General features: G+C 36.7%; 2 protein-coding genes across 3 annotated transcripts in view; one reads left to right on the top strand and one right to left on the bottom strand.

Moving 5' to 3' along the window:
• The window catches only part of TEP1 (telomerase associated protein 1), a 154,481-nt gene that overhangs the window by 115,266 nt on the left and 14,020 nt on the right, over positions 1 to 25,195 (bottom strand). For both annotated transcript variants that reach the window (XM_068131228.2, XM_068131229.2), the window contains exon 4: positions 21,681 to 21,815. In XM_068131228.2, the coding sequence (XP_067987329.2) occupies positions 21,681 to 21,815 (135 nt within the window). The remainder of the gene's footprint in view (positions 1 to 21,680; positions 21,816 to 25,195) is intronic.
• Positions 609 to 3,323, top strand: LOC144894342 (uncharacterized). Its single transcript, XM_078787027.1, has 4 exons — positions 609 to 1,403; positions 1,491 to 1,619; positions 2,053 to 2,176; positions 2,334 to 3,323. The coding sequence occupies exons 1-4, from the start codon at positions 1,351 to 1,353 to the stop codon at positions 2,640 to 2,642; spliced, it is 615 nt and encodes a 204-aa protein (XP_078643153.1). The 5' UTR covers positions 609 to 1,350; the 3' UTR covers positions 2,643 to 3,323.

The raw sequence follows: 25,195 nt of genomic DNA, 5'->3' as shown, positions 1-25,195 counted from the left end.
GTCGGAACTCATTGTCGTCAAATAAATGTAGCATGTATGTTTCACTCTCTGTCACATGCCATTGGTCCCATGTCAATCGGATGAAGTTGAAAAATTAACATTACGAAGTTTCTCTGGGACGTACTGATTCCGAATAATGAGGTTGAAAAATTAACGTTCCGAAATACGCTAATACAAGCGCTGGCGCTGCAAAGCGCTAGAGGGAGCGCTGCGCTCCCTCCCTTCGATTCCCTCCCTCTTCTGCAAGCGTTTCTGCGCTAATACGCTAATTTTAAAACCCGAAGTTTTTTAAAATTTAAGGTGTGCTGTAGTTGCTCTGAGACGTACTGATTCCGAATATGCCTTTGGTTTTTCTCTGCGATGAGTAGTTCTCGAGTTATAAGAGGACAAACAAACATACTTTACTGCTTTATATATATATAGAGGTTGGTACGATTCGGCCAAGGAATCCCAGAGATAATTGCAATTAAGTGAGCCGTGACGTCACGGAACGCACCGCCGGTAATCTATCTATAATTCCATTAATCTCTGTATGTGTGTTTGTTTGTTTGTTTGTCTGTGACCGCTGTTTCTCGACAACCACGGGTCCGATATAAGTAGTGTAATAATGTTGCTTCTGGGACACCTCCGTTTAACATGGGAAATCCCTATCTAATGTCATTTACCCCCTTGTCTTTTTCAAAAATCATAAACACCTCTATTTCTCCCACCCTCATCTTTATGAACCTTTTGTCTGTAGTACCTATCCTTAATGTTGTTCATTAGACCACGCATAAACAAATATTTGTTTTCTCTTATAGACCTATCATCCTTCTTCTACATATCATCTGGCAGATTAATCTTTGACCCACTCAAACATTGACCCATTCACTTCCATATTAATTCTTTCCCTCCCTCATTGCCCCTAAACACCTATATTTCTCTCACCCTTTTCTTTACGAACCTTCTAACCTTTTGACATGCTATCCTTATTCATTAGACCACTTAAACACCTGTGATCCTTCTGACCTTATGGACCTTTTAACCTTTTACTCTTAATATCATCTGGTGAATATGGCCCACTCAAACAACGACCCTACAAATATTTGTTTATGCGTGGGAAATAATTTAATTCTCCTCCAACTTCCATCACCATACTCAAACCTTTTTTTATTAATTCTTCGCTTTTGAGAAATGACGTTGTTTCAATGACTTGGATAACTTCCCAGAAAGATTTCATTGTCTTATTTCCTGTTATTCACACACGCTCAGGGCTTCCCCGAAATGACTGCATGTCGTCATTTCAAGAAAATACATTTTGTTCATTATAAAAGAACGTGTTCAATTCAATTTTGATCATTGGGGATCGACATGTCTTACTACTCCATCCTTTACTCTGATAAAGAAGAAGAATACTCACCAAGGTAAGTTTCATTTAAAATTAAAGTGTTTAAAGCTTTGTATGGGATTAATTATACAACAAATGACTTAATATTCCTTTATCTTTACAGCAATGCGAATATCCTGGCAGAACTTCAAACTGGTTGGAATGAAAATACTGCAGAATCTCAAGAGTTGCAAAACGAAATGAACTTGAACAACTTGCCTGTTTCACCATTCTTGGAAGATTCATATGCAAGGTAAGATACTAAATATTAATACATTTGTGTTAAACGACGCTGCCTTAGTGTGTGTGTGTGTGTGTGTGTGTGTTCGTGTGTGTATGTGTTTGTGTGTGTTCGTGTGTGTATGTGTGTGTGTATGTATCTGTGAATGTGTGTGTGTATGTGTATGTGTGTGTTCTTGTGTGTATGTATCTATGAATGTGTGTGTGTGTGTGTGTGTGTGTGTGTGTGTGTATGTGTGTGTGTGTATGTATCTGTGAATGTGTGTATGTGTTTGTGTGTGCGTTCGTGTGTGTATGTGTGTGTGTGTATGTATCTGTGAATGTGTGTGTGTATGTGTATGTGTGAATGTGTATGTGTGTGTATGTGTGTGTATGTGTGTGTGCGTGTGTGTGATGTTTTGTCAAGCTTACTTCAACATAGTAATTTCTCCTTATTTTGTTTGCAGCCTTGAAGACCAAAGCTTGGAGTGGGACGATTTTGATTTTCCAAAGAGTGGTTATTTCCCGTCAACATGTGGTACCCTAAATTTTCAACTCGACCACTTGGACACAAAGCTCGATTTTTTAGAGGTATGTATCCCAATATCCTCATATCCTTGTGTGTGTGTGTGTGTGTGTGTGTGTGTGTATGTGTGTGTGTGTGTGTGTGTATGTGTGTATGTGTGTATGTGTGTGTGTGTGTGTGTGTAATATTTTCTCTCCCCTCTTGTCCTCTTGCCTTTGACAGAAAGAGATTCCAAACCTGAAGATATCTGCTGCTGTTGAAACTACCTTTGTCTTATGTTGGGAAGAAATTGATGACTTATGCTGGGGAGAAGTTGAATGTATACCTCAAGAAAAATGTTTTAATAATATAAAGATTTTAATGTTTTCAATATTTATATATATTTGTTTTGTTTACAATTATTTAATTCTTAATTACAAAAAGAGAATAAAGGAGGGAACGGGGAGGTGCACCCCTGCCAAAGACCCTTCACCCCCCTCATCCCACCCCTCCCCTCCCCTTGTGTGTGTGGGGAAGGTGGGGGTGGGATGAGGGGGGTGAAGGGTCAAGGGTGGGGGTGCACGGAGGGTGGGGGATGATGGGTGTGGTCTGTGTGGGCGGGGTCTGTGTGGGCGGGGTCTGTGTGGGCGGGGTCTGTGTGGGCGGGGTCTGTGTGGGCGGGGTCGGTGTGGGCGTGGCTTATGATTTTTTATTTATTTAATTTTTTTTTATTATTACCACGAATTAAATTAGCTAATATGGGTGGGGTGAATAGAAATGTTGTTTAATGAATTATTAGCTTTGTTTTTTGTAATTCTTGCGAGTAAAATGAACCCAAGATTTCTTCTCGATTTATATCATTTAATTTGTAAGTCCAAGGGTTTGTAGCCATTACATCAACGATTATAAATAATTCATTAGTCCATTTTTGTGTATAACCTTTCTCAAAATGGCTTTTCCATTTGTATATCCTTACAATATCACCAACTTTAAACTTGGGCTTTCTCAAATTAATCTCCTTTTCATATTCTAATTTTGTAAATGTTTCTGATGGTTTTGATTGTGTTGATGAATGAACTGTATTATTGTAATTATCTACAATATCCTGAATTAAATACACCCATTTTTGAGAACCGAGTTGTGTGAATTTTTTATATAATTTCTCTTTTAAAGTACGATTAAAACGCTCAATAACAACTGCCTTTCCTTCATTAAAGGTGCTGTATAATTTAATACCCTTCCCCTTAAGAAATTTCATGAATATTTTGTTATAGAACTCTGTTCCCTCATCAGTCCATAACTTCTTTGGTTTCCTTTTATCCCGATCAAATATTAGCTTAAAGGCTAACATTAAAGTATCACCCCTTTTATTTTTTAAAGGGACAACCCAGGCAAATCTACTCCTCAAATCAATAACGGTTAAAGCATACCTGTATCCCCTGTCATTATTCAATTCAATTAAATCAGCGGACCATATGTGGTCAGTGTATTTAGAATAAACCTTCCTTCTTTTAAACTTTGTGATTATAGGTTTGTGTAATTCTTCAGCCAAAAGCTCCTCAGTCTTGATGGCATCATTAGAGCCTAATAGTTTTTTGAGGAATAACCAAGACCAAGTTTCAATTTAGCATTTATCAAATTTCTCACAATAAACCTATCAACTTTCTCTCTCAACGTTGGATTTTGTATCAAAGACAAATTATACAACATTTCGCTGTCGGCTTTATGTTTTTCAGTCAACGTAGTGGTTTTCCCATAAGCAATATCATGCTTCATACACACTTCGTCAACCCTATTTGTAGGTTTAGACCAAGGTTTAGGATTGTCAGCCTCATCTAATCTTTTATCCAAGTTTGTTCCTGGACCACAGAAAGAATACCCTGGAAGGTGTAATTCCCCTGGAATTCCAGTTGTTGTAAATTTACTTCCTGACAGAAACTTTTGTATGTCTCCTCCTCTTTTAGGAGAGATGAATTGGCACTTTTTAGAGCCACATACTTGACATATTCCTTTTTGATAAACTCTATTATTTTTAGCTTTAACATAAGAGATATTTTTAGATTTAGTTTTCTTTTTACATTTGAGACAATAACTCATATTTATTTATCAGAAAAATTCCGACAGAGTATCAAAACCTTTTTGGTTTTCAACATATACATTTCAATCTTTATTTTTAAAACATAAAGAATCCTAAGGAATGCCTTCACTCTCTCCTCCATTTATTTACAAATAAAAACTAACTAAAGTCAATGGCACCAACATCATCAATCACATAATCTTTTCCTTCTTCTTCTTCTTCTTCTTCACCACTTTCTCGTTTAAATCTCTGAAATTGAAGACATTGACGTTCTTATTTTTGAAACCATTATCTTCATAAGAGTTGTTAATTCTTTAATTTCCTCTTCGGTGCGTTGAGATTGATTTATTTGCTTTAATACACTCAATCTTTTATGAATCTCACTGATTTCCATCTCCCTCTCCTCCTCCTCCATTTTCTCCCTCTCCTCCTTCTCCATTTTCTCCCTCTCCTCCTTCTCCTTTTTCTCCCTTTTCTCCCTTTCCTCCTTCTCCCTTTTCTCCCTTTCCTCCTTCTCCTTTTTCTCCCTTTCCTCCTTCTCCTTTTTCTCCCTCTCCTCCTTCTCCTTTTTCTCCCTCTCCTCCTCCTTTTTCTCCTTCTCCTTTTTCTCCCTCTCCTCCTCCTTTTTCTCCCTCTCCTCCTTCTCCTCCCTCTCCCTTTCCTCCTTCTCCTTTTTCTCTCTTTCCTCCTTCTCTTCTTCAACTCCTTCCTCATCCCTTGCTACCCTTGAGTTTAAACCCCAAAGAATATTATACATATACTCATCTGGATTTTGAGATATTCTTGTATCTATAATTATTTTTCTCATAATAGGATACCAATAAGATTTGTTGACGATTTCTAAAAGAGTTTTATATTTCATAACTTTGAGAAGTTCATTTTTATTTAATATTTTAAACAAGTCTCTATTTGTGGGTTTAACAATATCAGTATAAGGCCAGTTTTTTATGACAAAATTCCCATGTATATGCTCCAAATCATAAGGTATGTAATACCGAGCACCCTTTTCTTGTAGGTATCCTTGAATACAAAAATTATAATTCTCTTGTAGTCTTCTTCCTGCCATTTATGTATCAGAAATATATGTGAGATTAATATTATGACAGGTAATACCACCCCATCTTCCCACTACCAAATCGGTTTGTATTCCTCGGCTTTCTATCCTTATCTCATTACCTTCCTTCTTTGTCATGCGAACCATCGCTATACTATCATATATTTTTATTTTCTTAAAATCACGTATTTGTTGTTTACTAATTGTACTTCCACATAAATCCTTATCTTCACCAAGTGGATAATATTCTTCTTTACGAGACTGATTTAAATCATGTAGGTCTTCTATGTTTATTGAAAAAGACCAATTATACCCTAAATCAGGCATATCATACCCCCATTTATTAATTCGCATATTAACTAAATGTCCTTCTTTATAAAATTTAATTGTAAGCAGGTAGTTAAATTCAATGAGGAAAGGTGTATGGTCAGTATAACCAGGTGTTGTGGTTGTAAATTTTACTTGTTTCACAAAACGTGCTGTTTTCTTTAAAGATATATATTGTGATAAATCACTGAATCTAATCAAGTCATTCGCATCTGTAGGGTTTGGATAATTGATTAATTTATAAGTATTCTTCATATTAATATTTTTACTTACACTATATTTTTGTCGTTCAGCCTGTGCCTTTGTATAATAATTTGATAAATCAATATCCTGAGAGGATTTCCCAAAGATAGAACCATCTTTTCCAACATAGGTCATTTATATTAGATAAAAAATGATATCATAAAAATTTTCATTATTGTTGAGTTGAAATAATACATATAAACATAATTGGCCACAACATTTAGAATTAATTTCTTGAACTTGGAATGTTTGATAAACACCATTCTGTAAGAATTGTATTACTTCAACAGGTGGTGGCATACCATAACTATCAAAATAATATTTATCCTGACTATTATGAATACAAACCCAATGAGAACCATTCTGTGTGTCTAAATTCATAATAATATTCTTTGTATTCTTATTTATATGTATTAATTCATCTCTCATACAAATAACCACATTATCAATTTTTAGTGTTTTACAATACTTAGCTAGTTCTATATTTGACGTTGTATTCTTTCCAAATTGTTTAAACCATTTATCCATTTATTTATGAGAAAGATACAATCCATTACCCCGTTTAGTTAGTTTAACACCCGCTTGAGCGATAGAGGAAAGCATATCTCCAACCAACAATCTAGCTTTATCAGGTAGACTTTCAAGTTTTTGAGCAAAATCTACAATTACACCACTTCCACTAATTTGTTTCTCCAACTCCTTGTTATGTCTTTCCAATTCTTTTTGAGCTTTTAGTTGTGCCTTCCTTTCGTTAGCAGTTTTTACCGCTGCTGAAATACCACCAGTCAATGCTCCCGCCGCACTTAAACCAGCAAATAAAGGAATTAGAAACGGGAGAAATCCTCCTCTTGACTCATCTATTGAATATTTCTTTAACATAGGTTTCGTCATTTTAATTTTAAGTGATCCAACATCATTTAGTGTTTTTACTTGTGTGTGTGTGAGTAAAACATCAATTCTTACAGCTCCTTTTCTTTGAATTGTATTAACATTAATAATACAAGGCTTTTGATTTTGAATACAAGATGTTAATTTATTAAGATTGATTTGATTAACATATACCCCAACCATTTATTTATGAGAAAAAACCTATGTGATATTAATCATAACACCATTATCTGTATTAATCTGTAATTCTGTTTCCTCCAAAAGCAAACAATATGCATTAACCTCTTCACTCTCCCCTCTTTCAATGTATAGAGAAGTATCCACTCGATTAGACTTTATAGTTTCCTTTTGAGAACTCAGGTCAATTGCGTAGATTGTATAAAGTTTTTGAAACGCAACCATATCCAAAATAGGATCATTATTACCATTACTTTCACACACCTTTTGGTAGGACTTGTAGGCTTCCGCATAATCATTTTTTTCCCAATCAATTTCCAATCTATCTCGTGGATAAAATGTGCCATCAAGAGAAACCCGAAGTTGTTTCACCTTAGCATTATCACTCAGCGCATTATTCTTATTAGTACCGTCCTCTCCATCTGGTTTTTTAAAAATGAGCCAGAGGTATCGTGGCTTTCCTTGAAGAACACCCAAATTCCAAGTGTAGGTAGTGTGTTCCAGTTTAACGTGTTGACATCTTCTTTTAAGGTATGATACATTTAGCGGTTTCTTTGAGTTAAGTCTTCTATTTAACATCTCTTCCGTTTTAAGATTAGGAGTATATTCACTGATATACCAACACAAATCATTAATAACAAATTTATTGTTGTCTCCAAAAGCATTTTCATCCCCAAAAAGCAACCTATTTACATTATCATTCCTTTGTAGTTGAAATCTAATTTTAAGACCATACAAAACTTTATCATAATCGCAAAATCCAAATATACCTTTAAGAGGTACTGCTACGGTAAAACTATTCACTGCTTTTGTTTCATCATTATACATTGACTTCCTTTGACTATAACCAGGGTCTGCGTTTGTACCCGTTGACATATCAGGAATAAAACCTTCAACAGCTCCCTTACCCATTCTATCACTAAACGAATATAGTGTAAATTTCATCATTTCAGATGTAGCAGAGACATAATCAACCGCTTCAACCTCTTGTGTTCCAATATACAGGCGGACACTGTCAAACATTTTCCAGAAGAAATCATTTACGAGTGTAGCATTAGTATTATTCGCAGCCTTAGTGAATTTAAATTTACACAGCAAGAAACTATCAGCTATATTCAAGTAAGTTTGTTGATTATTTATTTCAAAACTTTTTGTTCCGTTTGAATTCCAGTCTGTTCCTGTTATAGCATTTACCTTAAAATAGTCTTCCTTTTTAGTGGAGTTTGAAATGATAATCGTATCATCCAAATCATAGATACTATCAATCGCTTCCATACTTGTATTTATATAGCATTAAAATTGTTGAAACCCTGACCCAAGTATTTTAATGATTTTTTGTCGTTCTTGTGAAGATAGTTGAGTTTTACCTTTTTTTATTTCTTTGATTGCTTGTAATTTATGAGACTCCTTTTGAGCATCTTTTATACTCTTTATAGCACCCGCAACGGAGCCCACGGCAGAAGCAGTTGAACCAATTAGGTCTTTATGTTTAAGGATGGTTGAACCAATACCCATTAGAGTATCAATTATCCCATCTCCTTTATTTCGAAATTGATGACCTACACCTCGTTGTCTCTTAGGTTTATAGTATCCTCTACCCACATACCTTGTATAGTCTGGTGAAAGGAACATGCCCTCCCCTGTAATTATTTTATATTTTCCCAACTCGTGTTTTCTCACAATAACCATTATTTATTTATTGAAAAACTTCACGTAGGTGAATTCTGATGGATATAATTTCATCATTAAAGGATATCATACGATTATCTTGGTCGGTTATCCTAAAATTTACTCTGTATATGGTTTTTCCTGACACAGGTAAATAGACAAGATTTTTTGGTTCCATATTAAATTTATAACCAATCGGGGTTGAGTATGCACTGAATGAAAATATTGTATTTGTTCTTATTCCATCGTTATAAGCACCATCAATCAAATCACAATGAATTAATACTGAATTTATACCGGAGGATATTTGGATAACATTATCACTGTAAAACGTCCCGTTATTTTCAATCTTTTTTGAAGAGAAACCCAATAGCTCTCTAAACGAATTTTCAATCGTGAAATCAACTTTATAATTATTTTTAAGTTTAATAGTTGATTTTGAAGTGTGTTTTTGAATATCTATTACAATATTTTTTGGTTCATCACCTTTTTCTTTCATAAGGCGAGAGACTTCTGAAGATATTTGAGAAATCTCGTAAGCTCCAGGTGAAACAGTTATAGTTTTATATCCACTTCCTGGATTATAACTAAACTTGCTGTTTTTCTCTGTGATATTAAACAAGGTATTATAAGTTTCCATCGACAATAAAGATGCCTCATATGAGGTAAGGGGGTCAAGTTGTAGTGGGTAAGGGAATGAAGCTGTGTAATCGCTCGTTGTGAAATTAAAACTAAGAATTGTGCTTCTCATCTTATTTAATATCTAATAAAATATCTTTGTATTGACATTTATTAATTATTTTCATATTCATCAACTGATCTAAAATGGCTGAGGATTCATTAAAACAATTGTTGTTTCCAGCCTTCTTACTACCTAACAACAATAATAGCCTATTAACTAATTGTGATGGGTCATTTGGAAGAAAACTAACACCCGAACCAAGCTTACTTAAAGCATCAATAATATGTTTCTCCTTCTCATTCTTCTTACTTTTACCAGCAACAGAAACTCCATAATCAAGTGCATTTAGCAACTCAATATATACCCTATCTTCCTCTCTTTCCATATCAAGTGGTTCCTCAAAATATTTTGAACCGCTGAATCCGGGGTTTGTTAGAAGAAACATTAATCTTGGAGTTAATTTAACATTTGGTTGAGTAGAACTCAAGAACATCAATTCATCATTAAATATCAATACCTTTTCTTCCACAAGATGAAACACTGCTGGTTCTTCTGTTGGAATGAGACCTGCTCTGGTTTTTGAACCCGCCGAATATTCATTGTTTTGAAGAGCTTCCACAACATAATTAGGGGGTTGATTTACCTCCTCAAGTTTCCGAAATAATCCCTCGTCATCATATTCTAATTCACCAAGTTCTTGTTTTGTTATCTGACTAAAATCTTTGAGCATTTGAAGTTTTTTCGGAGTAAATTCTACCGTGGGAACTGTAGGTGAGTGTTGAGTTTTCAAAAGTGGTTTAAAGAATTTCTCTTGTTTTCTTTCAAAGGCTTCTTCACCAGTTAGTTTCTGTCTCCGTTTCTTCTTTATCTCTTCCTGTTGTTTAACAACTTTTGAAACTAATTGTTGATGTTCCTTAAACTTTCTTTCTCTTTCTTCGGTATTCATTTTCTGTATTTATTTATTGAAAAATATCATTTAGTATCTCATCTTGTTTCACAACAATATAATTATATTTTCCAATCGTGTGTTTCATATAATTTTCAAATTCTTTTTTACTACATAACGTAGAGCAATTATCTCTCCAAAAATTATTTACATCTATTGAATTTAACTTAAATAAAATAAAAGTATTGGCATTGTTTCTTATTGAGCGTCGAGGGAGTTGAAAATATGATTGACTAAGATATATACAATTACAAGAAGAATGTCTCCCTCTTGTATAGTAGCTATCCATTACTGTTTGGTTTCTCTCATTAACACAATCATCAAAGATGACGAGGTTCTTTTTTGATTTATCTAAATCTTGAGGTGAAGGTATATCATCCGTATTATCACTGAGAATACAAGTTATGGGTTTCGATTTTGATTTCTGTGTATCACAAAATAATTGTATTATATCTTCAATATTATAATCATTCAGTTTGTTTTGAAGTTTAAATAAACCGATAATGTCTTCCTTTTTAAGACCTGCATTAAAACCCTGTGAGAGTAGTTGATACTCGGGTTGAAAACTTGACTTTGTAAAAATTATTAAATTATCATAATCTAAAAAATTAGGACCAAGGAGCATCTTTAAAAGTAAACAGGTTTTCCCACATCCGCTTGAACCAACTATTAGACATCTCAATGAATTTGGAATGTTTTTATGGTTATTAAATTTTATCTTATTTTCCCAAACGGGTAAAAAATCATTCATTTATATATTTGGAAAACAAGTCATCCAACTTTTTTTGAGCTATTTTAGAAACTCTATATTTTATCCTGAGTTCGGGTTTAATTTCAAAATAATTCATTATTTTATTTATGTAGTATCTTGTATTAACATTTCCATTAAAATTATTTTGAATAATAAATATCATTAAACCCTTATACATTTCCTCAATACAAAGAGTCTCTTTCCTTGTAAGAAATGGTGTATTATCACCATAATGCTTAACATTCATCTCTCTTATTAATCTTGTAAAGTAATTCATTTTTGGTTCTAATTTAAAAGAGTTATATGTTTTTTTATATTTCTTATTATCATTAATTAGAATATAATCACAGAATAAACATTGTTTATATGAATCCTCATCATTAAGCCCCACTCTATCACAAGCCGGACAATTCTCTAATTTATCATATGGAGAGTCTGGAAATTCTAAATATCCTTCAGAACTTATCATATTTATGTGGTAAATTTTTACTTAAACTAAACGCAAGTTTATTCATTAATAAATACAATGTTTCAAAGCACAAAAGACAAATTTCAATCAATCTCTACTTCGGTGGAAGATATAGAAAAATATGTCAAAGATGTTAAATTGAACAAAGATAAATATGGAAATTTTTGGGTAAAACCAGTTATGGAAAATAACATGAGCCCCTCTATTTCATTTAAAGGAAGAGCTCTAACTATACCTGGAAAGACATCCATTAAAGTAAATCTAACAAAAGTTTCTCCTCTACTCCTGGCAATTTATTCAAAGCTTGAAAAAGTGATTGACCACGATACTTTGAAAAAGAATGATAAGACCATTAATAATTCTAGAGGAGACATTTGTATTTTCTTTAATAATCCAAAGGGTGTAGATCTAAGTAAAATGAATGATGTTAATATTTCTGGTGAAATGTCATTTCGTTCTATGATAGTTAGAGATTATTTAAAGATAACTTTTGATATAAAAATTGTAGAGATTGAATCTGTTAATGAAAGAAAGTATATAGATATTGATGGAAAGGTTTTTTCTGCTAATTAAATATGAGTCAATACAGCAGTGAAGATTTTACTATTTCATTGAACTCGGACGATAGTGATGATAGTATTTCATTGAACTCGGACGATGGTGATGATAGTATTTCATTGAACACAGATGATAGTTATGATACTAATAGTTTGTGCTCAAATGATAGTTATGAGAGTAGCTTTATTGATGACTCTGAGTATGATTCTGAGTATTCATGTGATAGTTATGACTTAGATGATTCTGAGTGAAAAAGTGTTTTAGTTTAAGCACAGCGATATATATAAAACGGAGCTGTAAAGCTCAAAAGTGTTTTATTTTAAGCACAGTGATATATATAAAACACCACGTTTTCTCACGCTATAAATATGGTTTATTGTGATACTTGCGAGAAGGAAGTAAAATATTATAAACAACATATTCTCACCGCAAAACATACATACAACATTTTTAACAAACTTTCCCCTCTTCCACCTGAAACAAAACACTGTTCTACATGTAATAAAAATATCCTCAAGAAAGGCTTCAAAATACATCTTAAAACAAATCTACATTTATCAAATTTTATCACAACTAAAAACTCTGATGGAGCATTCAAAGGACATATTAAAATAAGAGTCTTTAACTTCAAACCTCCTGAACCAGAGTCTATAGTTGATGCTGTAGAAATAGTTAAACCTGCTGTTCAAACGTTGATTGAAAAAACACTAAAGGAAATGAAACCACTTAAATTTTATATGGGAGTAAAATTAGAAATGACAAAGGATGAAGGAGTTATAGATGCACCATACATGAGAACTGAGCCACACTTTATATCTTCATATCAAGATTTTAAAACATCAGGAGTCTATGATGAACTTATTAAACAAGAGCAAGATGTGGATAATTCAATCGTAGGAAGTGGATTCAATATAGGAAAAATTATTTACATAGACATTCATATTCTTAAATCAGATCCTCTTAAAGCTTCTTCTTACATTGATTTACCCAGTGTTATCAAAAATAGAAAAGCAGTTATCAATATCAAAAATAAAGACAATAAATGTTTTCTCTGGTCTATTTTAGCACACTTACATCCTCCACATTTTCATGATGAAAGAGTATCTCATTATAAAAAATATGAGAATACATTAAATACGAAAGATCTAAAGTTTCCGATGACTTTAAATGATATTCCTAAATTTGAAAAGATGAATAATTTATCAGTTAATGTTTATGGTCTAACAGAAACAAACAACATTCAGGTTTTAAAGCTTTCTGACAATTGTAAACAAACTCATATTAATCTTCTATATTTTAATTCAGACGAAAATTCACATTATACATACATCAAAGATATTGCTAAATTAATAAAACCACAAGTCTGTAAGAGAACAAATAAAATATATATTTGTTTGCGTTGTCTTAACTTCTTCAATTCACAAGAAAGATTAGATAAACATTCAAATTATTGTGGCGAACATAAATCAACGGTAATCAATATGCCTAAAGAAGGCTCAAAGATCACATTCAAAGATGAAAATAAAAAGATCAAACATCCATTTGTTATATATGCTGATTTTGAAAGTATTTTAGAAAAAATTGATACTGCTTCTCAAGATCCAAAAGAATCATACACAAATAAATATCAAAAACATACTCCTTGTGGTTTTTGTTATTATATCAAATCATCCGTTGGTGATAAATATAACAAGTTAGAGATGTATAGAGGCTCAAATACCCCAGAGGAGTTTGTGAAACGACTAGAAAAAGACTGTGTTCGATTAACCAAGATAATGAGAGAAACCAATAAACCAATGTCCTTAACAAGTAAAGAAAAAAGGGAATTTATAAAAAACAATGTCTGTCATATTTGTGAGGAGAAAATTGGTAAAGGTCTAAAGGTTAGAGACCATTGTCATCTCACTGGTAAATATAGAGGTCCGGCTCATCAAAGTTGTAATATTAATTATCAACTCCCCTCTTTCATTCCTGTCTTTCTTCATAACAACGCTCATTATGATACACATCTATTTATCAAGGAACTCTCAAAGACTTCTGGAAGTATCTCAGCAATTCCAAACACGGATCAGAAATACATTTCATTCACAAAAACAATTCACACATCTCCTATTACTCATATCAGATTTCTTGATACATTTAAATTCATGGCAAGTCCATTGGTTAACTTGGTTCAAAATCTAAAAGAGTTTCCATGTCTTTCAGAGTATTTTTTAGATAAAGATTTTCTAACACAAAAGGGAATTTACCCCTATGACTATATGGACTCATTTGAGAGATTCAATGAAACACAACTTCCTTCAAAAGAAAATTTCTATAACAAATTAAATAATAGTCATATATCTGATAAAGATTATGTACACGCACAAAATGTTTGGGAAAAATATAACATCAAGAATCTTGGCGAGTATCACGATTTGTATCTCAAAACTGATGTGCTTTTATTGGCCGATGTATTTGAAGCCTTTAGATCTGTTTGTCGCACTGGATATGGATTGGATCCTGCTCACTACTACACAGCACCTGGATTGGCCTGGAGTGCGATGTTGAAAATGACAAAACAAGATTTGGATTTGATAACCGATGTTGATATGCTTTTGATGATTGAAAAGGCAAAAAGAGGTGGAATTTCACAAGTCTGCTCGAGTAGATACGCAAAAGCAAATAACAAATATCTTCCAAATTATGATCCAACGAAAGAGAGTTCTTACTTGATGTACTATGACGCGAACAACCTGTATGGCTGGGCAATGTCTCAGGCTCTTCCTTATGGAAAACTTAGATGGGTAAAGGAAAAAGACTACAAAAACGTTTTACAAGATGTATGTATCTCTACACAAAAAGAATTGGATGAAGAAAAAGTTGGTTATTATTTTGAAATTGATTTAAAATATCCAGAGGAACTCCATAACCTACACAAAGATCTCCCATTTGCTTGTGAGAAAGAAAGTCCAAAGAAAGAATGGTTGAGTGATTATCAACGATCGTTTGATATAGGTGAATCAACAGAAAAATTACTTACTACATTATATAACAAGAAAAATTATGTTCTACACCAAAGAAATTTGCGACAATATTTATCAAAAGGTCTAAGAGTAGAGAAGATCCATAGGGTTCTAAAGTTCAATCAAAGTCATTGGTTAAAGGGGTACATTGATTTTAATACACAAAGAAGAACAGAGTCAAAAACAGATTTTGAGAAAGACTTTTATAAATTGATGAATAATGCGGTCTTTGGTAAGACTATGGAGAATGTGAGGAAAAGACAAAATATCAGACTATCAACATCTTGGGAACAAGCATCAAAATTAATTAATAGACCGAGTTTTACTCGAGCTGAGGTCTTTACTGAGAACTTTTGTGCGATCCATTTGATTAAAGAGAGTATTGAAATGAACAAACCTATTTATATTGGAACAACAATTCTTGATTTATCAAAGTCATTAATGTATGATTACTTTTATAATAACTTGAGGAAGAAATATCAAAATGATGTTAATCTACTTTATATGGATACAGATAGTTTTATTTTGAAAATTAATACCAACGATGTTTATTCAGACATGAAAAGAGACATTAATATCTATGACACGAGTAATTACAGTCCAGAGAGTGAGTTGTTCTCTTCTAAAAATAAAAAGGTGATTGGAAAGTTCAAGGATGAATTAGGAGGAAATGTTATGAGTGAATTTGTGGGATTGAGGTCAAAGGCTTATGCTTATAAATACATTGTGAATAACGTTGAAAAGACTGATAAGAAGTTAAAAGGTGTAAAGAAAAATGTTATTAAAGAAACAATAAACTTTAAGGATTATTATAACTGTTTAACAACAAAGAAAGAAGAGTTTAGAAAGATTAATGGAATAAGAAGTTATAAACATCAATTATATTCAGAAGAGATAAATAAGAAAGCATTGGGGGCTTTTGATGATAAGAGGTTTATTTTAGAAAATGGAATTGATAGTCTCCCTTATGGTTATATAAGTATATAAGTGATAAGATATATATATAAGTGATAAGATATATATAAGTGATAAGATATACATAAGTGATAAGATATATATAAGTGATAAGATATATATAAGTGATAAGTTAAAAAGGGGGGGGGTTGGGGATTTTAACGGGCTACCGCCGCCTTTTTTACTATTATATAAATGATAGAACCAAGTATCAACCAGACTAAAGAGTGGAGGTGTAATCAACCTTGGTATATAAATGGAAAACATAATGAATGTGAAAAATATCAAATAGGTATAATTGAAAAGGCAACTGGTAAAAAAATTCACAAAACAAATAAGAGAATTAATTTAAATACCGGTGAATTGGGTAAAAAAGATGGAAATATTTTTGAGTGGACGGAAAACTTTGATGGTTGTCAGGAAAATATATACTTTAATTTTAAAATGGTATGTGGCACTGGAGGTGCTCAAACAAGAACATTGAGGGAGGTTTACCATTTTATCTTAGCTCAGTTAAAATATCTTAATAAAGAACCAAACTCAAACATATTTTTTGTTAATATATTAGATGGTGAAGAGAGTGGCAAGAGAATTAAATTATTTCCCACGCATAAACAAATATTTGTAGGGTCGTTGTTTGAGTGGGTTATATTCACCAGGTGATATTAAGAGTAAAAGGTTAAAAGGTCCATAAGGTCAGAAGGATCACAGGTGTTTAAGTGGTCTAATGAATAAGGATAGCATGTCAAAAGGTTAGAAGGTTCGTAAAGAACAGGGTGAGAGAAATATAGGTGTTTAGGGTCAATGAGGGAGGGAAAGAATTAATATGGAAGTGAATGGGTCAAAGATTAATCTGCCAGATGATATGTAGAAGAAGGATGATAGGTCTATAAGAGAAAACAAATATTTGTAGTGTTTGAGTGGTCTAATGAACAACATTAAGGATAGGTACTACAGACAAAAGGTTCATAAAGATGAGGGTGGGAGAAATAGAGGTGTTTATGATTTTTGAAAAAGACAAGGGGGTAAATGACATTAGATAGGGATTTCCCATGTTAAACGGAGGTGTCCCAGAAGCAACATTATTACACTACTTCCTTCATGAGTAGTCTTTAAACTTGCCAGGTATATTGCTGGGGACCCGAGGATGTGCCTTTTCAAGGTTTCATATTAATCGGACAAGTACTTACCGAGCTATGTCCAAAAAACGATTCAACCAATCAGAGAGCAGCGAGCTATCGCGTGTGCCGAACGTGGCGAACACACTCTGCCTCGGACGGCACATTTGAGAGCGTATTCATTTATTTCACGTTGGCAAACTATGTTGCCGCTATGTTGGCGTTAAACTATGTTTTAAAACTAATTAAAACTAATTTGCGATTCTTTCGCTTTCCTGCGCGTTTGTGCATGCTATGGCGATTTCTTTACCAAACTCCGCAAGCCGTTCGCTTTGGACCAAACCATTTCATGTAAATAGAGGGGGGGGGATTGTCACCGTACTCGCAAGCCGTTCGCTTTGGACCAAACCATTTCATGTAAATAGAGGGGGGGGATATAATTTTAGATATAGATATAGTACGGGCATGCCCTAGTATATTATAATTTATGGTAATCTATGCAGCACGACATGGTCATCACGGAAAACAAGGCACCTTTGTCGGCGCAAAACGGCTCTCCCAGGGTCCAACTCGGTATCGTTGTGAGCGCACGGTTCAGCCCTTCAAGAAAAAGTTTATTTTGTAAAAATCGAACCACGCGTTAAAAATATATGACTGGTTTTGTTCGCCGGCACGTCGGCGCTCGAATCGGCTCGCGATAAAATCCAACACGTCCTTTGTCGGGGTCGTCTGAACCAACCACGGGGCCTAGAAGGCTGGGACTGGTCTCAAATGTTAGGTCTCGATCATATCCCGTAATGCTGAAAGCTGCACGTCTCTGTGATAATCTTGTGGACCATGACAAGAGATCGTGCGAGTGGCTCGCAACGGCTTCAAGCACTTCCGCATTCGACCATTTCATGAACGCCATACACCCCGCCCATCAAAGCGCGTACGTATTAAACGAACATACAGTGGCCCATGTGTCGTCATTTGCGCATGCGCCAAAGTCTTTGCAGGAACATGAAGCATCGGAACAGCGCATTTGCGCATGCGCAAGAGTGAGAACCGCCTGTGCACCATTACGCTAACAGAAGCGCTGGCGCTGCGAAGCGCTAGAGGGAGCGCTGCGCTCCCTCCCTTCGATTCCCTGCCTCTTCTGCTAGCGCTTCTGCGCTAATACGCTAATTTTAAAACCCGAAGTTTTTTAAAATTTAAGGTGTGCTGTAGTTGCTCTGAGACGTACTGATTCCGAATATGCCTTTGGTTTTTCTCTGCGATGAGTAGTTCTCGAGTTATAAGAGGACAAACAAACAAACATACTTTACTGCTTTATATATATATACAGTGAAACCTTGACTTACGAGTTTAATTCGTTCTGTGACCGAGCTCGTAACTCAATTTGCTCGTTTCTCAAATTAAATTTCCCCATTAAAATGAATTGAAATGCTATTAATCCGTTCCAGCCCACCAAAAACCACACCAATCGTTTTTGAAATATACAGTATATATAAAAATATCTCGCGCTTTATATTTCACCTGTATGCAGCATACAAGTTGGCAGGATGGCCTGGACTGGAGGTACGCACACTTGACTCTAAACTGTCCAGCCTGGGTTTGAATCCCGACCCAGCTATAACCTGTCATGTCGGTGTTTCACAGGCAGGGTGATTCATCAATGTGTGTACCGCTAAACTGGGCGCCCCGTTTGCGTCCCATTAGTTGTTGGATGTTAAGGATCTCACCGTGTCTTCCACAAAGAGAAGGCGAGCTATCGCCGGCACTCTGAACAAGTTGTGGCCTGGCATGCTCTTCTCCTCTGCCGTTATATACGTCCTCCTCGGCATCTTTTTCCAGAAGAGCCCTGTCTCGTCACAGTTGAAGATTTGCTGGGGGATGTATCCTTCGGCTTCTATCAGTTCGGCAAAAGTTATAATAAAATCTTCAGCTGCCTTCACATCCGAGCTTGCTGCCTCACCATGCCTGACGACGGAGTGAATGCCGGTCCTCTTCTTAAAATTATCAAACCATCCCCGACTGGCTTTGAATGACTCTTCCGATGCCTCGTCCGTTGATGTTCCCGCGGTCTGCTGCACCAAATCCCCGTAAATGTCTCGGGCCTTCTCACGCATGATGCTCTCGGTCACGGTATCTCCTGCGAGCTGCTTCTCCGTCAACCACACAAACAACAACTTCTCCATCTCTTCATGGATAGAGGTCCGGAACTTTGAAATAATCATAATGCCCTTGGCTGGCGTTATAGCCTTTATCGACTCCTTCTGCTTCAAAATCGTACATATCGTAGAAGTACTACGATCGTACTGCCTCGCCAAGTCGACAACACGCACACCTCGCTCATGTTTTTCGACGATTACGTGTTTTATATCCAAGCTCGCTCGCTCGTAACTCAGATCTCGGCTCGCATCACAAAGCAAAAAATCGACCGAGCGACGGCTCGTATCTCGGAAAACTCGTAAGTTGGTGCACTCGTAAATCAAGGTTTCACTGTATATATATATACACACACACACAACACACACACACACACACACACACACACACACACACACACACACACACACACACACACACACACACACACACACACACACACACACACACACACACACACACACACACACACACACACACGGCTCGGCTCGCTACGCTCACCTCATCATGCGTCGTTAGAGGAACAGGCTTATTTTAGCTGAGGATAATGACTGTACCTGAGTTGCTGTGCTGTCATGATTTACACCAATCATAATACAATTATTTTGCACAAATGTATTTGTAGTGTTTGTGATATTACATTTTTATTCGCGGTTTAGGTTGAAATTTTTTTTTAAGAAACCTCAGCACATACATACCTCGGTCGGTGCAGACTGGAAGTTTGTGACGAATACACCTCACCGCCACGAAATTAAAAACACCTCACCACCAAGGAATTCAAAACACCTCACCACCACGGAATTCAAAACACCTCTGCACCACGTAATTCAAAACACCTCACCACCACGAAATTCAAAAACTCACCACCACGAAATTAAAAACACCGCACCACCACAAAATTAAAAACACCTCAGCACCAATACACATGAAAGGCTGCTTGGAGTTTGAAAAAAAACACCTAAAGGACTCAGACTGTGAGAAACAAGATTCTGTGGGCTTTCATGCGTCTTTCACTGAGGAGAGGCTTCTGTCTGGTCACTCTGCCATAAGCCCAGATCGGTGGAGTGTTGCAGTGATGGTCGTCCTTCTGGAAGTTTCTCCCATCTCCAAACAAGATCTCTGGAGCTCAGCCAGAGTGACCATTGGGTTATTGGTCACCTCTCTTACCAAGGCCCTTATCCCCCGATTGCTCAGTTTGGCCGGGCGGCCAGCTCTAGGAGGAGTCCTGGTTGTTCCAAACTTCTTCCATTTAAGAATTATGGAGGCCACTGTGCTCTTGGGAACCTTCAATGCAGCAGACATTTTTTTGTAGGCTTCCCCAAATCTGTGCCTCGACACAATCCTGTCTCTGAGCTCTGCAGGTAGTTCCTTCGATCTCATGGCTTGGTATTTGCCCTGATATGCATTGTCCGCTGTGAGACCTTATATAGACAGGTGTGTGCCTTTCCAAATTATGTCCAATCAATGGAATTTACCACAGGTGGACTCCAATCAAGGTGTAGAAACATCTCAAAGATGATCAAGAGAAATGGGAGGCACCTGAGCTAAATTTCAAGTGTCACAGCAAAGCGAATACTTATGTAAATGTGATACTTCAGTTTTTTTCTTTTTAATAAATTTGCAAAACTTTCTAAAATCCTGTTTTCTCTTTGTCATTATGGGGTATTGAGTGTAGATTGATGAGGGAAAAAATGAATTTAAACGATTTCAGCATAAGGCTGCAACATAACAATGTATATACTTTCTGAATGCACTGTATATAGAACGACCAGGTAACGATCAAGTATATAGATTCTAAATCGAACGATATATAGTTCTATATAGAACGATCAGGTTATATCACGCAGTGATGGAGAGTGTCCTTAGACTGTCCTTCACCGTTTGGTAAGGCAGCTCGACAAAGGACGACCGATCCCAACTTGACAGGGCAGTAAAAAGTGCTTGTAAAATTATTGGGTGCGATCTGCCTTCTATAAAGAGCCTACACTACATTTGGGTAGAAAAAATAGCAAAAGCTATCATCCAGGGTGAGTTCCACCCAGCACATGATATATTCGAACTTCTTCGTTCGGGTAAACGTTATCCGTTATCGTTCCATCAAAACCAACTGTAATCGCTTGCACGACAGCTTTTACCCAACTGCAATCCGCACTCAATGAATCTGTCTAAAGTTTTGTGAACATCTAAAGCATGGTTTTGGATATTTTAAACAATGCCACATTTAATTTTCTCATTTCATTTTATCACCGAAATGTTGTTTTAAGGCTCGCTATTCACAATGAATCCATTTCTTTTTCAATGTAATTTTTTCAGCACACTGTCAAAGTACTTTTCATTGCATGTGTGTCGCATATACATGACAATAAATGATTATTACTATTATTATTATTATTATTATTACATAAAAAATAGCAAGGCTGAAGAAAGATTTGCATTAGAAATGACTAATTTATAGATCAATTGTACACAGAGTGCAAGGTCGACTAAATACTTGTACCGTACACCAAGTTATAACAGCAAACCTTTAGGATGAACTCTGGGTTTTTCAGAGCAAGCCGTGTAGCAAGATCTATAATTGTAGCACAAGCAGAGCCTTCAGTCTTCTCCCAGGTCAGCCCAACAATGAGCGCCATGCTCACAGCATTCACCAATGCCAGCTAAGAAAGAATAAACAAGCAAAGTGAAACTGTAGGCCTAAAAACAAGCCTCAATATAGCCAATCTGAAAGAAACCGCTACATAATTTAGCTATAGTTTCTGAATAAAATATCACAAGTTGAAAAATGTCAACAAAACCAGCGGTATGTTTTAAGGGTTGCTGTTGCTCGTGAACAAATCTGACGGGAATGTTGGAAAACCCGGAAAAAAAAAAGATTGACCTCAGCAAACCACAGAGTACACACACTGAAAATTTTGCTGCTTCTTCCTCCTCCTCCTCTTTTTGCACACCCATACACTTGAATCAGCAAATATGGTGTGAAAAAAAGCCTTCAACACCAACATTCCTCAGACTCAGAGGGCTGACAAAACAATTAGTCATAATCAGGAAGAGGATGAACTCGGTGTACATGAGGGTGATAGCGATCAACTCACTAACAGGAGGAAGACCATGATTATACACCGATATCTAAACTTTACTCTATTAATAAAATTCATTGTTAAGCAGTTATTCTTAAGACCAAATGATTGTTTTCACAGCAGTTTACTTTATTTCACAGGAAGAAAACAAAAAAACCCCCATGATGAAAATGAGTACAGCATTCCAGTTATGAACTCACCAGTTCTACCCAACACCAGTCACATTATGGAAAAATGTCCAGTGCCCAAAATCACTGCTGCCCATTCTGATTCATGCACCATTATAGTAGATCAGGGTTATGCTCTTCATAACCATGCCAGGTGTTTATAAGCAGACAATGCTGTCAAAACTATTTGACTGCATCACGGATTCAGACGTCTTCGTCTTCGTCTTCTTCCGTATACTCAAAAAATAGTTCTGAATATACTGTCGTCCGTGCCGATAAAGACCGGTCTCGGATGGATTGCCGATCGAGCTTTACACTCCAAGGCGTTCAGCAAAAATATAGCAGAAAATACGTGCGTGGGGGAGGGCGAAGAGCTTACCTTCACAGGTCCCACTGGACTTCTTCGGACCTGCGATGATTAATTCAAGCCGACATGATTTAAAATGTACAAAAATACCGGCTTTATTGAAGAAATGCCGGTAACAAAATAACACACGGCAAAACTAAGATTCCTAAATGGGACGTCCCCATACAGACTCATATACCACACAAAGGAGAAAAATAACTGGTGAAAATAAATGTGTGTGTTTTTAGGTACTTAGCTCCGAGCATCTCCCGAATCACCTCGGGAATCGTCAACCCCCGCCCCCCCTCCCACCCCCCACCCCTGGAGGGAACAGCACAGGCCTCCATGCACAGTTCGCTCGCGGGAAACGCAGGCATCGGTCCGCAGTTCGCTCCTCCTCACGATCATGGTGATGTCGGAACACGACCGTTCACCACCAAACCCCACAGACAAGAGCTCGTAAACTTCGGCCTTTCGTTGAGAATGTCCCACCGCAAGAGAGAAAATGTCGGGGAGTACATTCTTTTGTATTCAGGGCTCTGACATCATCCGACGCTGCCTATGCCTGCTCACATCAGCCAGTCCCTCTTCGTTGCTCGACAAATCTCACCAATCACTGCTCTCCGGGGAGTGGCCTCCTGGACATGCCTGCTTGATGTTATCACACGTCGGTGGTATGTTGGTGTTGGTGCTCAAAGTCCTGTTTCCAGTTAGGTTTTATTTAGTGTTTTTTAATGCGCTGTTGCCTGGCTTTGTGTGTGTGTTGCATTGTCATAAGGAACAGAGGGAAAATAACAGAGGCATTTACATACAGGGATTTATTACCCATACTCCCGAACTAATTATGGCATTTACTATCCCGGTGTGTACCCCGGTTTAGAATAGGTACACCGTATCCCTGCGCATCGTAAGAGGCGACTAAGGGTTTGCGCCAGCAAGGGTATCCTGCCATAAAAAAAAACATTGCCTCAAACAGGGAACCATGATTGTCATGGGGCCCGCAAGGCTAACCCCTGCTCCAGCAGGGAAAATGGCCTTAAAACGATCATTCATTATTCATTCATATTCATTCATACTCCCGAACTAATTAACATAACCCCACCCCCCTCATCGGGACACATACTTACACGACATATGTCCACCGGATCCCTACTTATGTGCATGGAGAGTTCTTCTTCTTCATCGCGACATGCAGAGCATGGTTATCTATACACTTCTACCTGGACTAAGGTAATTATTGCCTACCCCCCACAAATGTAACAATACATTGGGCCTAACAGAGCAGCAAAATGCTGGAGGTATGACTGTTTGGTATAAGCATTGGTATCAAGAAGCAGAAGCACCAAAATGCTATTGTTGCAGTTAAAGCAACACGTTAAAGCAACAATTGCTATCTTTATAAAAAACTCTTCCTCACTCGCCCTGCACTGCCCTCTCTCCACCTCACCCGCAGGAATACCTTTGGCTACGGCTTCCCCTTCGCTCCCACCTTTTGTTCATACGTGTGTTGTACCGTCCACCAAACAGTGATGACTCCATCTACATCTCGCTGTCTGATAATATGGACCAACTTCTATCTACCCATCCCAACTCTCTCTTCTTCATATGTGGCGATTTCAATTGTCACCATGCCATTTGGCTGGGTGTGGGTACCTCTCTCACCAGCCATGGCTCTTCAGCAAAGGACTTCTGTGACTCACTGGGACTGACACAATCTGTCAATTTCCCGACCCGGATCTCAGTCAACGGAGCATCTTCTCTTCTGGACTTGGTTATGACTAACTTCCCTGAAAATGTCTGCTGCTCTTCTTCTGCTCCAATCGGCTCATCTGATCATGTGCTTGTTAAAGTGGACATCTCTCTGACCATTCTCAGAGAGCCTCCTCAGCGTCGACGAGTCTGGCATTTCACTCAGGCCAACTGGCACGGTCTTCTAGCAGCCATCAATCATCTGGACTGGTCTCCCATCTCTACCGCCTCTGACATCAACTCATCCTGGGAATTCTTCCAAAGTAAATTGCTCTCTCTCATGCACAGATTTATCCCATCCCGTCTTCAGTTGTCATACCCATCCTCCCGTCCATGGTACACGGAATCTTGTAGTGAGGCTATTGCCCAGAAACAACTTGCTTTCGTCTCCTGGAAAGCAAATCCAACGGAAAGAAATCTCATTTCCTTCCACAAAGCCCGAAACAAGTGTGTGTCCACCCTCAGGAGAGCCAGGAAACAATATCTCTCCATTCTGAGGACAGAACTCTCTTATCTGTCTCCCTCTTCCAAATCCTGGTGGCGTCTGGTCAAATCTGTTTCTGGTGTTTGTTCCCCCTCCATCCCCTCCCTCACCGCAAACGGCCACAAGGCTGACTCCGCATGTGAAAAAGCTTAATGCCTCAACTCTGTGTTTGCCTCTAAATCTTGTGTCCAAAACCCATCCCTCTCTGTACCCA

Source organism: Myxine glutinosa, chromosome 11 (assembly GCF_964187855.1).
Source record: "Myxine glutinosa chromosome 11, kmMyxGlut1.1, whole genome shotgun sequence".
NCBI classification, from domain to species: domain Eukaryota; kingdom Metazoa; phylum Chordata; class Myxini; order Myxiniformes; family Myxinidae; genus Myxine; species Myxine glutinosa.
The sequence above is the reverse complement of the archived record's forward strand: the minus strand, read 5'-3'. Positions and strand labels throughout refer to the sequence as shown.

Excerpts from the sequence above, each read along its gene's own strand:
- LOC144894342 (XM_078787027.1), top strand. The coding sequence starts at position 1,351 with ATGTCTTACTACTCCATCCTTTACTCTGATAAAGAAGAAGAATACTCA. Across the intron at positions 1,404-1,490 it reads GAAGAAGAATACTCACCAAG|CAATGCGAATATCCTGGCAG; the intron begins GTAAGTTTCATT and ends TTATCTTTACAG. Across the intron at positions 1,620-2,052 it reads TTGGAAGATTCATATGCAAG|CCTTGAAGACCAAAGCTTGG; the intron begins GTAAGATACTAA and ends TTTTGTTTGCAG.